The sequence below is a fragment of the Scardinius erythrophthalmus genome (assembly GCF_964197995.2).
Source record: "Scardinius erythrophthalmus genome assembly, chromosome: 9".
In the NCBI taxonomy this organism is placed as follows: domain Eukaryota; kingdom Metazoa; phylum Chordata; class Actinopteri; order Cypriniformes; family Leuciscidae; genus Scardinius; species Scardinius erythrophthalmus.
Genome location: NC_138229.1, coordinates 7575817 through 7594373, shown reverse-complemented (window position 1 = coordinate 7594373; position 18557 = coordinate 7575817). Strand labels below are relative to the sequence as shown.

At 38.6% G+C, this 18557-nt stretch overlaps 2 protein-coding genes across 11 annotated transcripts in view; one reads left to right on the top strand and one right to left on the bottom strand.

Annotated features, from left to right (window-relative positions):
- Positions 1–1187: 1187 nt before the first annotated feature.
- cul3a (cullin 3a) lies at positions 1188–17817 on the bottom strand. The gene is made up of 16 exons (XM_081374004.1): positions 17592–17817; positions 10355–10552; positions 9747–9860; positions 8293–8453; positions 7366–7480; positions 6212–6440; positions 5968–6113; positions 5585–5761; positions 4825–4995; positions 4637–4744; positions 4306–4430; positions 3953–4049; positions 2927–3061; positions 2652–2838; positions 1888–2033; positions 1188–1786 (listed from the first exon to the last, which is right to left on the bottom strand). Exons 1-16 carry the CDS (start codon positions 17673–17675, stop codon positions 1655–1657), a joined length of 2325 nt encoding a protein of 774 aa, XP_081230130.1. The 5' UTR covers positions 17676–17817; the 3' UTR covers positions 1188–1654.
- A 42-nt stretch (positions 17818–17859) lies between these two features.
- Positions 17860–18557, top strand: part of mbnl1 (muscleblind-like splicing regulator 1) — a 72391-nt gene continuing 71693 nt past the window's right edge. For 4 of the 10 annotated variants that reach the window (XM_081375011.1, XM_081374999.1, XM_081374977.1 and 1 more), the window contains exons 1-2: positions 17871–18139; positions 18312–18398. The gene's annotated coding sequence lies outside the window, so the exon portion shown is untranslated. Of the gene's footprint in view, positions 18140–18240; positions 18399–18557 lie in introns of those variants that run through there. The other 6 variants (XM_081375012.1, XM_081375000.1, XM_081375014.1 and 3 more) reach the window with 4 other exon arrangements.

The following is an 18557-nucleotide window of genomic DNA, read 5'->3' as shown; positions in this document are numbered from 1 at the left end:
TACCCATCCTCTGATGGCTACTTCCAGCAGGATAATGCACCATGTCACAAAGCTCGAATCATTTCAAATTGGTTTCTTGAACATGACAATGAGTTCACTGTACTAAAATGGCCCCCACAGTCACCAGATCTCAACCCAATAGAGCATCTTTGGGATGTGGTGGAACGGGAGCTTCGTGCCCTGGATGTGCATCCCACAAATCTCCATCAACTGCAAGATGCTATCCTATTAATATGGGCCAACATTTCTAAAGAATGCTTTCAGCACCTTGTTGAATCAATGCCACGTAGAATTAAGGCAGTTCTGAAGGCGAAAGGGGGTCAAACACAGTATTAGTATGGTGTTCCTAATAATCCTTTAGGTGAGTGTATATATACACACACACATTCACTCACTCAATATTTATATAATAGTTAAGTCAGCCTGGGTGATACTCAGTTGAGAGACTAAGATTTTTTGAAACTAACCATTTTTGTAAAATAGCTACTTAAAATAATTATGAACATAATAATCTTTACCCTGATAGTCCCAAAAAGACTTATCTTGCAAGTTAGTCATCACATTTTTTTCTTTAAGACTGTTCATTACTTTAAGTCAGTTACATAAAAACATAGATTGGTCTTATTTGATAACGAAAAGGAAGACCGATTACCCCTGACTGACTGCTAGTTGGTATAACTTATGCAACTGGGCTCTGATTAGTTGGTCTATCACTACATACACTGTCGATACAGAAGGAAATCAAAGCCGTGAATTTTGCTCCCTGCTGCTTTTTTTTTTTTTTTTTAGCAAACATTTATTTCATCAGGGAGTCTCAGTGATGCTGTTACTCTTTTTTCAAACCTGTTACCCGCTGTGCACATGTGCAGCACTCACATCTGCTTTGCCCATTTCTGAAAACAATCTGATTCTGTTTGGACCAGGGACACACATAATTCAAGCTTGGCAGTAATGGCATTTTAGAGGTTTAATAGCAGGAAATTGGAGATAGTGATGTACCGTCTAATTCTCAGAGTCCTTTGGCTGCTTTTTATTTGATGCGTCTCGGGAGGCGATGCCACCTGGGACAGTGTGGAACGTTTGTATTTGTTTAATAAACCAAAAATGAAATTACATTGACATGTTGTCTCCGCACCTTGATGTTACCATGGAAACCAAAACGGCATCTGCAAGAAAGCAGCAAGCGGTTCAATATCCACATTTTTATTGAACTTTTTGTCTTATTTCCGTAGCCACGTTTTGGCTATTTTGTAAGGGTGTTTAATATTTCTGCCTTTTATACAGTATTGAAAAAAACAAAAAAAACGACATGTGCAGTGCATTCACATTTTCCCAAGGGATTCTTTTGATTTTGATCTCTACGAGGGTAAAACGGTGAAGAGACTGAAGCTGGATCCATTCATAGCTGAGATTCTCATAAGAGTGGGATTGATCTAATTAAAAATAATCTACAACACAATTATGGATTTCTTATTTTGCTTCCTGATTATTTTCCAAATTTGTATGGTGTCTGATTTCTTGCTTTGCTTTTCTTTTAAATGAAGTCCGCTACCCAGAGGTCATCTTTTGCTTAAAAGAAACTTCCCAGTCCATGCGAAGAGCAGTCCAAAATCTTTATATTTCTCCTGTCTTTGTGTTGCTCAAATGTGATCCACTACGCGACATACGTGTAGACTTTACGATCCTCCGGCGTCCGGGCCAAATATTCTCTTTCTATAAGTCCTTCAATGCGCTTTTTAATTACCACGGGGCTCGGCAGGAACCGCGCCCTCAGCTGCTGGGTCACCTGACAGGAGACAAACCAATCAGATACTTAGAAATTTGCAGATCCGATTTGAATCCTTTTTGAAATGATAAACAAAATCATGAACAAGAACACACGCTCACCTCTGCTACCAGTACGTTGTGCTGCATCTTCTTCCTGGACTTCATGATACGTACGATGGCAGCCTCGATTTCATGTTTTCTGTCGTCGTCTACTTTCTGCCGCGTCTCCTTGCGCTCTGGGTCTGACTCGCCTTGCTTCGCAGCAACTGCAGAAGACAGAGTCAAAGAGTTTGTGAAGCACATTTCGAAATCTAATTTCAGATCGCCTGAGACGGCGATCTCAATATCAAGTCTGATTGAAACATTATCTACACCAAATATTATATAAAATCTGATTATATCTCCAAATTAGAGGTTTAAATATTTAAAGGCCTCATTAATTGCTTTGACAAGAGCATTCCTATTGAAGAAGGAAGCTGGAGCAAGAAATAGAATGAACAGTTCATTCTAAAAACCCAAAACTGTAGTATTAAAAATCATTTTTGTTAATTGAAGTAAAGCTGAAGTAAAAGAATGCGCAACAGCCTCACGTTTTCACTTTGAAAGGTGCCGTGCTCACATTTAAAACCATAGCCTTTTGAAGTTTAACAATCACATTAAGCCATATAACTATTCCTGTTTTTCTGTCCCCAAATTTAAGAACTCTTGAAATGATAATTAAGACTATTTTAAACGCATGTACCTGCTAAAAATATACATTATGTTCTCTACTTTTAGGAGAACAAAAGAAACTAAAAGTCCAATTTTGAATTCTGATTTCTTATAGACAATAACTCTGTCCCTGCATTCTGAGTCAACAGCGCCCCCGTGTGGCAGCACAATACCTGTTTGTATTTTGACTCTGTGCAGTTTGGAGCTGAACTGATCGTTGACTGTAAACACATGGCCGCTTTCGATCTCTTTACTCTTGGGCTCTTTCGTGAGAACTCTCTGGGTGGGTTTCCCGCAGGCTAGAGACTGCAGGGCCCGGACCAGTTCGCGCTCGGGGATGTCTGTCTCCTGCTGGATCTCCTGAGGGGTTAGAGGTCAACAAGGGTGAAGGTTAAACGGATCGTATATGCATGGCTTCATGGAGTTCATGTGGATGGGGGGGTTTTACCTCAAAGGTAAACTTGTCTCTGTTGTTGAAGAGCATGAGGATGGTCATCTGGAAGGTTGACACCTGCAGAATGTGCTTCCGTGTGTTTGAGCCTGTTAGCAAAGCTCCGCCCACACCTACATCTGAGCCATCCTCCTAAAGAGAGAGAAAGTCAATACAAATCAGCCTTTGAACATTTTTAGAAATAATTATAAGCATTTATTAAAAATAGCAACAAAATCACAGCCAATCGGAATATACTTGGTGTTTCGTTTAATATGGATTTTGGACCTATGAGATTCCACTGTGGGTGGAGTTAACATAATAGAAAAAGAAAAAAAACTGGTAAAAGTGACTGATAAAACGTCATGTCACCCGTCTTGTCATGGTCACGGCTGGTTAGGACAACAATACAGATTAGATGGAATGATTTATGCTTAGTCATGCTTCTCGCAGTCTTATTTTAGGCTTCAAGTTTACAGTTTAATCACTATATTAAGGTGGCTGAGAGAACAATGTGCTGCAGCTCAAGAAAACACATACAAATAGAAAGAACATCAGCAAATTAAGAAAACATCATCAGTTTCACAATGCTGCAAATACTCGCAACACAACCAAATACAGAAACGCGCAGCAAATAGCACAGAGCACAACAGAAATGTTTCAAAGGGACCCCAAAAAGGGACGAACCTGGCTGGGACATGCTTATTGTTCAATGTCTACTTGTCAGTGGTGTTGTCGATGACCTGAAAGGTGAGATTTTTTTTTACCTCCTGATCGTATGTTCGTTGTATTTGCAGCACGTTTCTGTATTTGGTTGCGTTGTGAGTGTTTGCACGTGTGTTTGTCAGTTGCACTGATGAAGATGTTTTCTTAATTTGCTAATGTTTTTTTCTTGAGCAAGTTGAGCTGTCTCGGCCATATATAATATACTTTTTATAAATTATTATATTATATTTTTTTAATTGTTTATGATTTTATATAAAGTGTGTATAGACACACACACACAATATATATATTTCACTTGGGTATTAAAGGTGTCTGTACCTTCTTAATGGCACCGTAGAAGGTGGCGTTGAGGTCTGCAGAACCCATGTGGTGCTGGAGTGTGAGTTGTCTGCCGCTGTGCTTAGCCAAATAAAACCTGCACAGAGTTAAAACAAACACATGAAACCAAACTACCAGTGGTGAAAACTCAGATATAGACATGACAAGCAGAGATGATCAACTTCATCTTTACCTTGACAGTTTCTGTCATATACTTACAACAACAACAAAACAAAAAAAATATTGTTCGATTATATTCCACATATATGTAAAAAATCCTGACAATTGTTCACCTTATAAGGAAATGTACATATAATTAAATAAGGAAAAGGTTGTATGAGGGTGTATCATACCTTCTAAAGACTTCAAAAGCATGGCGTGGGGAGGGTGGGATGTTGCATTTTGGTGTGGCTGACTGTGTGGGCCAGTAACCTGTGGTCAGTACTCTCACTGTGAGGTCAACACCACAGAGAGACACCTGCAACATGAAGACAAAACACACATTTTCACATTTGGTGTGAAAGGGCTGCATCGCTTCAATTAAAATTGTTCTTTTTTAGAAAAGTTGGATGTTGTGTGTATAGGCCCTCAGGGCACAGCAATTATAATTAGCTTATTTTAAGAACAACAGAAGTCAAAGGGACGTGTGTGTGTGTTTGTGTGTGTGTGTGCGTGCCTATGCACCTGTGATGTCTGCAGGTGGTGGCGGAATTCATCCATAGTGGTATTAGAGATGCTCATGTCTCTAAACATGCCCTCCAGTTTAGAGGTGAACTGACATCCGCACTCCGTCTGAGAGAGAAAGCACGAGTATCACATTAGTAACAGAGGAATACAGTGAAAGAGAGTAAAGAAAAGGATATGACGTGCACCTTTAGTTTGGAGATCATATTTTTCTCGGAGTCATCTGAAACGCTCTTATTGGTTAAGAGTCTTCTGGCCAGGTGCTGTTTGTAGTAACGCTCAAACACGTCCTTCTCCTGCATGAACCTGAACAACACCATGGCTTTATCCAGGATGGACTCCACTTCCTGTTCCGTCAGCTGAACACAAACACAATTATAAGATCAATAATAACTTTGCTTCAGTGTTATTTTTAAATTATTTATATGCTATTATTATATTTATTTATTAATATAGTGAATTAGCTCTTGTTTTAATATTTTCAGTTTTAATTTTAAGAATTTTGTTAAGTGCTTTTGTCGCTTTTATTGTCACTTTTATGTTTTGTTATTAGTATTATTATTTTAAGTTTTTTATATATATTTTGATTTAGATTGCTTTTTTAGCAATTTCTTAATAATTCAGCTTATTTTATTTCTGTTAGCTGTCAAAGCAAAAAATTTAAAAGTTTTCTAAGAACAGGTTTTTAATTATTATTTTTTTATTTCAGATTATTCAGTATTATTAGTTTGAATAGTTTTCATTTTAGTTAGCAATAACTACACTTTTGTTTGTGTATGTAGGTGTACATTCAACCATCAGTCTATCTATAATATATAATATACAACATAACTCATATTCATAATATTTTCACTTTCACTGGACAAAAGTGAAAAAAAGATTACATTTACCCAATTCATAGGAAGTTTTCATCTTAAGAACTTGAGATGGCCTAAACTAATCTCTTACCCCCTTCACTCCTTTCTTGAGTTTGTCATCGATGAAGAGCGAGAGGTACTCGGGCGATCTGGAGTTGAGGTTGAGGAAATACTCAAAGTCTCCAGCGATCGTCTGTTTGAAGAGTCTGTCGTTGTTGAAGGACTCCTGCAGGAACCGGTCAAAGCGCGACTTCAAGTCCAACAAACCCTGAATGATTCACACACAAAAACATTATTACTACTTATTACAAACCTTGTGTTACACATTCTCACTACTCTGAACTCTTAAACCTTGGCAGATTTGTTCTTTGTTTATTCAGGATCTGACTCAGCCGGTCAGATTTGTATTAACTGAACAAGCCTCTATTGTCGCGGCAGTTCTCTCTGTGCTGCTTCATGTTGGTGAATGTGTACCTGAATGTAGTCGACGGGGTTCTTGCCCTCTCCTTCTTCTGACACCAGCGCTTTACCCTGTTCTCTGAGGTACCAGCTCATGCACTCACACATTGTCTTCAGTCCATTAGGAACCCGACCGAACAGCTTATACATGCATGCCAGGTCTGAGAGAGAAAGAGAGAAAAGACAAGAGAAACTGAGTTAAATACAAAGCAAGAGAGGAAAAATGAAAAGCATAATTTATTCCTAGTTCATTGCTCACCTTCTGTCTTTCCGTTCTTGAGCATGTGGACCAGTCCCGAGTTCTCCATCTCTACGATGGTCTTCATGTGTTTGGAGATGAGCTCTCTCTCCACCACCTTCACGATGGGCTCCTCTGTCGTTTTATCCAGGCAGTGCATCACACGCTCAATCTCCTCGTTTATCCGAGCCTCCACTTTCTTGATGTAGACGCTGGCACTGTTCTCCGCTAAGAACTTCTGACTTTCCATCTGCACAGACACACACACACAAATGAAGATATTATACTTAACAACATTCAAAGACAGCCAGTCAAGAATAAATTATCAAATCAATCAATTCAATTATTAACAATGAGGGTTTATTTCAGGTTAGTAGTGGATTTTTTCTTGCCCAGCCAATTTTTTTTCTATCAATATATTTTTGTGTCAAAAAATAATAATTTGTTTTTCATTAAAAACTTTCACAATAATTATGCTTTAAATTTGTAATAATAGCTGCAAATGTTTTAATAGAATATGAAAATATTTTATTAAAATATTATTTATAACATTTTATCCATTTGAATAATATCCATTTGATTTGAATAATTTACATAATACACTATAGATCAAAAGTTTAGGGTCAATTTATTTGAAAGAAATTAAATTATTGATAATAATAAGAACTTTCTTGAGCACCAAATCAGCATTTTAGACTGATTTCTGAAGGATCATGTGACCCAGAAGACTGGATATTCAAAATAGAAAAAAAAAAACATTTTTAATTGCAATCCTACTGTTGATCAAGAGACTTTATTCAAAAACATTTTTAAAAACCTTACCCCAAACTTTTGAGCGGTAATGTATACTTTAATACATCCCACCCAATTTAGTTGCTTAAATGCCACTGTGAGTGTGATTATGAAGTTGTAATGATGTGTCAATTTGTGTTAGTGTCTATTTGAACAATAATGTCATAAAATGTTGGCTAAACCTAGTGAAATGACCGAACAACTGCACATCAAGTCAACCAATCAAGGAGCTGATTGAAATTATAAACCCAATAGTGATGGAAGACCTAAATTAAAGATTTCGTTACTATTTTATCTGTGGCCATGGCAGTGACAAGGAAATGTTTTGTAATATCCAAAATGACAAACAAACAGAGTAAAAGCAGTATTACAGCAGCACCCACCTGGAAGAACTCAGCAGACATGTCTAAGAACGGGATTTCAAAATCCTCCTCGTAGACGGACCGACCTTCTAACCCCAAAACCATCAGCATCTGACAGGCATTCCTGATGGCCCCCCTGCCACAAAACATGACACCACAAACCACATAAAAATGTATTCCTCCACTAATTACAGCCAAAAGCTTTCATTCTTTAAGGGTGTTCACATTTGGCATGTTTGGTTCAATTAAAAATGAACCCTGGTGCGATTGCTGTTAGTGCGGTTCAGTTGAATAAGTGTGAACGCTGCCATCCGAACCAAACAAGCAGACTGAGACCGCTGAAAAGATGGGTCTCGGTCCACTTCCAAACAAACTCTGGTACGGCTCGACTGAAATATGAACGCAACGCGGACCAAAAACATCTAAACGAATTAAAATGACGTCATAAGATGCGACCCTAGAAAGGACAGAATGCTCAAGCATACCTGTTTTTTCTATCATAGTCACGATGTTGCCCATCACAGTTCAGTACAGGCATAACAACCACGTCTCCACACGGCAGATCTTCATTTGTGTGTGTGACAGAGGGATTCTGCCGCTGTTCTGAACTCTTCACGAGTTCTCTGGTCAAAATATCATCATATGTATGTAGGCTACGCACATACAAGTGCATTTTGCACACAGCATTGTTTTGGAAGTTCAGTAAGTACCGTCGCAAAATCTACGTAATAAAAGCCAATCAATCAGGTTGTGAACGTACCCCTATGCCTTCAGGTTTCAGTTTTTTTAGGTTCAGTGTTAAAATGCCAATGTGAACGTTAATCGGGCCAGGACATTATTTTTTTTTTTGGTCTGGACCAAACGAGCCAAGCGAACTGAGCTACAAGTGTGAACACACCCTAACTGAAACACTGTAATGAGAGACCAAAGGAGAAAAAAAAAAACAACCTGTCGACCACCTCTCCCCTGCGTTCTCGAGCGATCATGTCCAGCAGAGTTTGTCTGAGATGGTCTCTAATGCAGCCATACCGCACAACCTGATCTCTGAAGATGATCAAGCCGAGATTGTAGACGTTCTCCACATTATTCTGTTGAACATACACACGGTCCTAGACAGAGAGAGAAAGAAAAATGTTCCAACAGGTTTAAACACAAGGTTTAAATCCAGACTCTGTTGGATCCCAATCCCATTCCCCCATCTTTCTGCTTTCCAAATGTATTTTCTCCTTTTTATAAACAATGATATGCCATTTATTACAATAACAACATTTTGAAATAGAGTGCTGCAGGGATGACGAATTTCTGCAGGGCCAAATCCAAAAACGAGTCTGGTTTCATTGTCCGGAAGTCAATGGGATTTTGGTTAAATGCCTGAAATAAGGTCTGTGGTGAACACAAGCTCAAGATATTTTCGCCTTTTATTCTACGACATAAAACACACCAGTAATACCCCCTATTGAGATTTTTTAAAGCTTTTACTTGTCTTCAAAAAGGCAGTTGCTAACAAGTGGCTAAATGGGACTAGACGTTGTCTAACTGGGACAATAAACATCAGGCCAAACAAGTGAACTCATCCACACTCTAGTCCACTTTCACAGCCTTGTTGTATTTATAATAATGCTCTTGCAAACTATTCTAGCTCAAACTTTCAGGGAAAATGTTTTTTTTTTAAATAAACTCTGAAAGAGTTGGAAGCTTAAGAGGCCATTCACACAGAACGTGTTATTGCTTTGAAAAACGCGAGACGCGGGCAGTGGAATGGGGAAAAAACACAAGGTCTTGAGACACATTTTTGTAAAAGTTGAACAATTTGAGGTGCGCTTGAGAGCCGCGATCATGCACGAGACGCTGCAAAAGACGCGAGCGCAACGATCATACACGTCCGTATAGCGCGTTGACATCGAAAAATAGTGGAAAAGTAGCGCAGTGGAATGGAAAAACGCATTCTGTGTGAATGGTGGTTATGCTGAAGGCATTTGACCTTGGTGTAGTTCATTTATAGCCTATGTTGAGCTTTTTATTCCTGGTGATGTGTTAATTTGTGAAGATTATCATAATGAACAAAACGTGTAAAAAATAAACTTTTGCTGGTCAAAGTACTTATTTTCTGCAATAATCCAAAAGCAAACAGAAAAAACATATTGTTTTTGTCGAGAAATCTACGCTAACTACAGGATTGGGCTACAAAAAGACATCATCACAGCAGCACTTTATGGTCATGTCACTTAACAGGATAAAGATTATTAAAGTTTTTTGTTTGGTTGTGCTATCCATAAATTCTGAACCATGAACGAAAGACATCAGAACATTTTGTAAACTTTCAACTCAGTCTTTGATATCTATAAATATATATATATACACACATGATTACCACTTTAAGAATATCTGAATAAACAACTTACCATGTACATCAAGATATCTCTAATCATGACCATGGCAGTCTGATGATCATTCCACGCCTGATTTAACGTCTGCAGGAAATTGTTATTTAACGAGAGAAGCACGTCTTCTCGCACCTGAAGACAGGAAAAACAAATTCAAAGCTGTTATGATAGCAGCTCAAGCACATGGGTTTCATCCACCTGTATCTACATTGACATCACCCTGTGAACAACTCCACTGGGACAGGCAGGTTTCCACCATCTGCCTCATCTCCAGAACTGACATAATTACCAGCCAGCACCAGAGATAAAACCCCAGAGTCTTCATTAAGCTACATATAAATATATATATATATTGAAGATGTGAGATAGCATCCTTCAGATCTATTCAAATCAATCTGTTCCAATTTAAATTCACATCACTTACACCATCAAAATAGGATGGTGTAGGAGGTCTTTTAAATCAATATTATCGTAAAACACCATCTCTTGAGGCTTACTGCTTATTAAACGGCATTTAACTTCAGCAACTCCTTGCTAAAGCCTGTGAGAAGTTTAATCTCTAGGACCTCATGGGTTTTCGCTAACATATTTCAAGAAAGATCTCGGAGCGAGAGAGGAGCTCATACTTTGTTGATGAGGTGTTCGGTGACCACTTCTCTGAGGCCCGTGTAGAGCTTCTCCCCGTGTTTGTGCAGCACCATGGTGTAGGCGTTCCTGTAGAGCTCCTCGAAGCTCAGCCCACTGTTGTTCTTCCGCTGGATCTCCTGGATGGCGTTCTTCAGAAGATCCCAGATGTTATTCACATACTTCTCATCCATGGTCATCTGCAAAAACAAACAAATCAACAAATTAATAAGCATAGAAAGTTAACCCTTATGATAATTTGATACAAAACGTTTTAGGAGGGATGCACCTTATCACTATTGAGAAATATTGCTTTCTAATTGCTTTCTAATTGACTTACATTGAAGGATTGTTCAAATGAGCCAAGACTGTTCAAACTCCAAATGTCAAAACTCAAACACACTGAAGTAGGGTTGCAACAACTAATCGATCAAATCAATTACAATCGATAATGAATTTGATTATTCGCGTCTTTGCGCTCAGAAACCATCAGCCAATCAAGCCGCTTTACAGTAGTGAATAACACAATTCTATGGATAAAACGCATATGGAAAATAGCGACGGACACAGAGTGAGCTGGAGTTTTTCCCTCTTTTTGCACCTCGCTTTTAAATAGGGATGGGTACCGAAACCCTGTAATACCGGTATTAAACGGGCCCCGGGGCTGAATTTTGAAAGACAGCTGTATCGATAAGCTCGGACGTTACCGGTTCTGCTGTCGGTACTGGAGAAATGAAGAAAATACACATACTATTTATTATTGCTATAAAGACGTTATTTTATTTTAATCTCGCCAGCAATTTCTATGTATAATAATATTAAACCATTTTTATGTGATGCATTTTTGATATTCGCAGTCCAAGAGAGAGAGAGAGATCCACTGATGTATATAGAATGACGTCATTATATAGATCAGTGGAGAGATCTCTATAACGCGGTGCCACAGCGCGCACAATAGGACAGCCTTGCTTAATGAGTGACGACGGACGACAGAACTAAACATTCAAATGTAGCCTTGTTACACTTCAGATCTGTGATATTAGTTTGATTTTATTTTAGTTTCGGCTTCCAAAGATTATAAAAAATAATATATTGAGGTAAAACCGTTAAAAACTATAGCCGCATTCTGTCTAGCGCAACCACTTCTCCCTAAAACTCAAACTTAACGGCAGAATCAGCACGATCAGAGATTGTTGTAAAATGCAGTCTAGCTACTGTTGCTAAATTGCGGGACGCGTTTAATAATAAAAAGAGCTATTAAAAGCACAAAAATCTGCGCAAGAGATGCTGTTCCCAAGGCGGCCCGCGCTCCGAAACAATTATACTTTGCTTCATGTGCACATCTAAACGATCAAATGTACACAAAAATGTCAAAATGGAGATTCACTTGAACACAGTTTATATCTTAAAATGGATGTAGTAATGGAAATAGTTGGGAGAAAATATGGTACATCAGTAGCCTATAACTAGATCTGCACTCGGTCTTAAAGGGGAAGCAGTCTAATAAGCATGCTGACGATTGCACCATTACCGCGAATCAAAACACACAAAGCAAAAACTTTTTACTTTCGCGTTCGAATTAGCGCCAATCGCTTGAATGGTCAGTTCATTATTATTATTCTTAATGAAAAAAACAACAAAACAGTACTCTTAGTGCTGGGCGGTTTACCGGTTCATACCGAATACCGGTGTTTATTTTTGTTACGATATGAATTTTTAATATACCGCAAAACCGGTGTATGTCGCTTTAATCGGAACGCGGCGCTGCGCGACACAGTCTCATTCCTCATTTACAACACACGTCTGCGGCGCATTACAGCTGCGACAAGGTTTTATTCCGTCCTCCACGTGGTGCGTCAAAATAGACCAGGCGCCTATATTTAGCGAAGCGGCGCGGAGAGCCGCTTCTGGGAAGCTTCGATCTGAAACACAAGCATTGACTAGAATGGGCACGAGACGTGTGGGGGTGAGAGTCTTTTTTCTTGCGGCGCGCGTGTTTTTATACTGTATTAACGTATCTGAAGTGAACTGACGGTCTTTAGAAAAGTTTCTTTGTTATTACGATTGAATCTTTCTTTATCTTTCCTGATAAAGCAGTGTTTATGAGCGTTGCTGCTTTGTGTACAGCCGTTACCGGGGAAACCACTGTTTCTGCCGCTCCTAAAGCGCGTCCTGCTGGCACCTCTTTGTAAACAGCCTTGCAAACCTGTATTATTAATATTAGTGTGGATTTTTTCTATAATATTCACTCATGACAATAAAATAGGGCATTATAAGTAAATCTACTGCACTATTTCCTCTCTCACTCAGTAGAAAATGTGGTAAACACCCATCATGCTTGAGAAAAAAAAAACACAAAAAAAAAAAACCGGTAAAAACCGTGAAACCGGTATAATTTAGAAAAAAACCGTGATGTTGATTTTTGGTCAAACCGCCCAGCACTAAGTACTCTTAAATAGGCGCCTTTACATTTCGCTTTGAAACCAAAACTTCTGCCAACGTACTGACAAGACGTTGGCAGAAGTTTTGGTTTCAAAGCGAAATGTAAAAGCAGTTCCTCACTCTTGTGATAAATGAAATCTGACTCCTGCTGCTGATCTTGTTCGGCTCACGCTGAATAGAGCAGACGATTCAGTTTTTAATTGTAGTGTCTGTTCTCTACCTGAACTAAATGATTTTACTATAAAAATCAAAACAATGGTGGGGGGGGAACTGCCACGGTTGGCAAGTGCTGTAACCGGTGTTGCGGCTGAACACCAGCAACACAGACAAGCCCATTTGACATGTCTAAAAACGTTTTAATCTAGTTATTATCAATGTTGAAAACAGCCGGGCTGCGTAATTTATTTTAGGAATTTCAAGAGTTTTTGACTAATAGAAAGTTCAAAAGATCAGCATTTTTTTAAATAAAAATCTTATGTAACATTATAAAAGCCTTTACTGTCACTTTCAATTGAATGCATCCTTGCTAAACAAAACAAAATCGTACCGACCCCAAACTTATGAATGGTAGTGTATCGACACAAGTTTTTAGAGTGACACACTTTGCCCCCTGCACACATCACATCCTTGTTGGAATTACATAAGAGGAGACTATGTTAACTTATTCAGCATGGGAAATCACAGGATGTGCTACGGGCCCATTAAAAGTAAAACAACTCACTTACAACTTTTTAATTTGCATTTAATGTGCCAATGAGACTGCAGATCATTTGCACATACACTCAAGCTTTGGCAGAAACTGGAGCAAGAAGATCAATTCCTTTTACAACCAAACCAACAGTCCAACAACTTCAGAGCTTTTGATAGCTCCAAGTGACTCAGCAGAGGCTGATGGCTAATCATACGATTGAATTACATTTTTAAACAACTGTGACTAATTATGCATGTCAAAACTTCAGCACAGCTCACGTTAATTATAATGCTTGTCACGATTTTAGTAACACAGCTCTTGCTATGTGATAAATTGACACATTGTAGATTCAGACGTAGAGAACGCCTCGCTCGCACCTGTCTGTCTCTCTCCGTCTACTAAGCCTACAGACAGACAGGGCTTGATACTCGTGGACCTGTGCAGACTAGTCTGTGGATTAAAGCCATTTAAGGTGGCTAAAATCTGACTTGTAGGAATAGGTGTGAGTGGGAACGTAGACTTCTTGCAACATTTCGCTAAAAGGCTACTTGAACCACACCTGCTTTGGCAATCATTGGACACTTCAGAAGACCGTTTCACTTTTGAAAAAACGAACACAAAGAGGAACCAGTTTTTCCATGAACAGGAATCCCTAAAGCAAAACGTGTGCATGTGTGTCAAGCAAGTAGGTTTCCAAAACTGGGTTTCTGTAGGCTCAGGTCACGTCGATGCAAAAGCACTGATGAAGGACGAGACCAGAGAGACGTACATTTAACCCACAACAGTAAACCCTAATCATATCAGTATCAACACATTTAACATCTATGAATTTGCCAGATGCGTTTATCCAAAGCAACTTTTTTTCTTTCCTTTTTAACGCCATGTCAGCTTCTATGGCTATGTTCAGTTATTCAAAAATAAAACTAAATAAGATGTTTAAGATTATTATTATTGAACTAAATTCAAATTTACTTGGTTAAAAGCCTTTTCAAAAGTATCAACAAATAAGACAAGTTCCTCAAAGGGGTAGACGTATTTCAGTCCAGCAAAATATGTTTAACGGACACGGACAGTGGATTCTGACAAGATGAACACTTAAGTGAATTTTCTCCTGACAGTAAAAATGTATGTGTTAGTCTTGAGTGTATCCAAAGCAACTTAGTTTGCATTCAAAGTATAGATTTTATCAGCTCATGCATTCAATGTGAATCAAACCCTGTGACCTTGGCATTCCTAGTGTCATTCTCTACCGTTTCAGCTAAAGGAACCCTAAACACTTTTAATCTGAAAGCAGGTTCAAATACTATAAACTCACACTATCGCTCAAAAGTTTGGGGAGAAGATTTTACAATGTTTTTGAAAGAAGGCTGCTTTTTGAATGCATCACTGCTGAATAAATTGACCTTTTTTATACCAAATAGTTCTGACCCCAGACTTTGAAATGGTAGTGTATAAAAACTATAAAGCAACTCTTCACATTTCTACAAAATGATGAATCCTGGAAAAGTGAGCCATTGAGATTGTAAGGGGAAGGTCAACACAGCCAAATGACGAAACTCATCTCAATTACAGTCGACTATCTCCAGTAAGAGTAGTTTTGGAAGAAGAACAAAGCAAAAACAATCGCGAGAATCATAACTGCACTGTTTAGGTCTGAATTAATTGGGATGTGCAGTAAAGGGTTTTGAAAATGACAGCAAGCACTAAACTTCCTACACTTCTGTTTCTGACCAAAATATGTCTGTGCCAGTCTGATCTTTAAAGGTCCCGTTCTTCGTGATCCCATGTTTCAAACTTTAGTTAGTGTGTAATGTTGTTGTTAGAGTATAAATAATATCTGTAAAATTATAAAGCTCAAAGTTCAATGCCAAGCGAGATATTTTATTTAACAGAAGTTGACTACATCGAACGGCCCGTTTGGACTACATCCCTCTACTTCCTTCTTTAATGACATCAGTAGAACAGTTTTTTGACTAACCTCCGCCCACAGGAATGCTCCCTCAACTCTACCGAAATTCGTTTATGAACTTGCGCACTTCTAATAACTTACTGTGTTTACTCAGCTCTTATGGTGATTTTCTGAGGTAAAACTGACGCTTCATCTTTTGTGTGATGTACAATAAACTTTATTAAACTCATCAGTATGTTTGATCATCATTCAGACAGCAGACTTGTAGGCTATTAATAAATAATGGATACATACAAGCACATGACAAATACGTTATAATAACCGTAATTAAACTACTAAACTATACCTGTTCCATCTCTATACAGCACTCTGACTCTGTAGGCATTATTGTCCGACTTGAACTGAACACCGTTACTGAGAGTTTCTGATATTATCATCATTCCGTGAGATGAATTTGTCCTGACAGACTGAACGCGAGCTCATGAAGCTCCGCCCCCTGGGTCGTCCAGCAGCAGCTTATTTGCATTTAAAGGGCACACACTAAAACAGAGTGTTTTTCTGAGCCCCAAAAAATGACAATTTAAACATGCTGTAAAAAATGATCTGTTGGGTATTTTGAGCTGAAACTTCACATACACACTCTGGGGACATCAGAGACTTATTTTACATCTTGTGAAAAGGGGCATAATACGGGACCTTTAATAATGAACTGCATGACTGAATTGCAGTTCAACAATAGCAAAACCACAACTGACACTATAAAAAGCTAAAGAGAAACTTGACAGTTTGAATGCAGAAGAGAGCCGAGAGCATGTGGATTGTAACAGGTGATGAGAATATGGGCCACACACCGAGAAGGTAATTCTATGACGAAAGAAGTAAAGCCAGCTGTGAGATTTCTAATGAATTCCTTTGACGAGACATGTCAGATTCCACAAGCAAACGCAGCTTCTGCACGAGAGCAATGTCTTCTTATCTCACTGCCACTTATCTGAACCAAAACGACAATGGTTTAGTCCTGTGGACTTGCTGAAAGGTGTCAGACTCTGAGATTAAGGAGTATTCAAGACCTTCAAGAGAGGACAATAATTGCATGCAAACATTTTCACTTAACTGCATTTAATCACATTATTCATAATTTATTCCATCAGAGCATCACCAACAATCCTGCCATGCACAGAATGTGATCTGAGTGGAGCTAATAAAAGAACAGAAAATTGCTGAAAATTTCAGAGATGCACGTCATGCTGCTGCAGTGACTGTGAAACAAAAGCAGAGCTGCTAAAGGACATCTATCATCAATGTGACAATCTAGACAACACCTATAATACAGGGGTTCAAACTGGGAGTGCTAGAGAAGACCACTGGGGGAAAAAGTTAATAATAAATAATTAAAAAAATAACATTCAAAAATAAATTATATATAAATAAATTTCACAGAATAAATTGTGTCTTTATACATGGACATATATAGGCTAAATATATAGGCCTAGGAGCATTTGAAATTGTAGAATTGGATCCCTCATATTCTGAGAGTCCCTGAAACCCCCTGATCTACACCGACTGACAATAATATACACAATTTCCAAAAGAAATACACAAACAGAATGTCAACAACACACAAAACCAAACAATGACAAGAAACTAAATTACCCAGGGAACACGGCCATAACAGTCAGTTTGGCCATATGCACAGCACCAATAACAACAAAATCAACCATCAACACCACAGACAACAACCAGTTTCAACAAAACACACGTTATCAACCGCCAGTCTGGCATCAAGACCCCAAATCAGATCAAAACACTGAAAGAAAACATGCAAATCAGAAGGAAAGACTCCATGTTCTCTGCAGACTCTACACTACTAAACATATTTACAGCTTTATGGTCAAAACATATGGACTGAACAACAACAAAAAAATCACTGAGTTTTGATCACTTTCTACACTGGCTGTTTTATTGATTCAAATCGCTCATCTCTCTATTAACTGAGCCATATATCCATATTTAGAACCCTGAAGCTAATATTATCACGATTACAGGTAACGTATTTTCTATTCCATAGTCTCAGTAAATCTCTCAAACGCAGCCTCAAAAGATCTAAACCCGCTGTGGCCTGCTGCTCTGCCCGATCCACGGCTCTCGAGTTCTCCCCGCGGCCGCTTGAGGTACGTTCAACCCGGCTGATACTCACGGGAAAGGCGCGGATCCGCATCTTGGTGTCCTTCTTGGTGCCGGGTTTGAGGTTGGACATGTTTGGGTTAGGGAGCGATGCCATCAACAGATGTTAGGGTGGGTGTTTTGAGGGGAAACACGGACAAATCTCGCCCTCTTTCCCCCCCAGGTTTCAGTCCCTGTAGCTTACTCTTTTCCTCTGTCTCTACAGCGATGGCGGATGACTGGTTGAGATCTCGCGAGACAATGATTATGCTAACAGAAAGGCATCCAATATCGCGAGAACGGGGGCCAGCTTGGGCTGACATGTGGTAAACAGCAGTGAGTCTGGCGCTGAGGAAAAAAACAACCTTCATGGATTCACCGGTATCGTAGTTTAAAACCATGTCATGAAGTTTGATAATGACATCTAACCCCATTAGGATTGTATGGGAGTATTTCTTTAATAGTGTCTACTAATATTACTGTAACTGGTATTATTTGCATTTTACCTGTATGTTTAGTCTTTTATCAGACGCTTTTATCCATAGCGTCTTACAAATGAGGAACATTACGAGCAATTTACTGGTAGGTTAATTTGGTCATTTACGGGAGATTCCTTGTTTTGAATCAGATACAGTTGACAAATAACATGTAAATAATTAAGTAGCACTGTATTATTCTTACAGAAGACAACGCAGTTGACCAAAAGGTTTTTGGACAGTTATAATATATTAATATAGTTGCATTATTTTAACAGAATATCAAACATAGTGGCCTTTATTTTACATAGCACAAACGCAATTTCCAAGCAAAGCATTGTACAAAAAAAGGAAATCAATTAAAGGTAACTCATGCATAAACACACACACACACACACACACACACACACACACACACACACACACACACACACACACACACACACACACACACATATATATATATATATAGATAGATAGATAGATAGATAGATAGATAGATATAGATATATGGACTCTTGTTA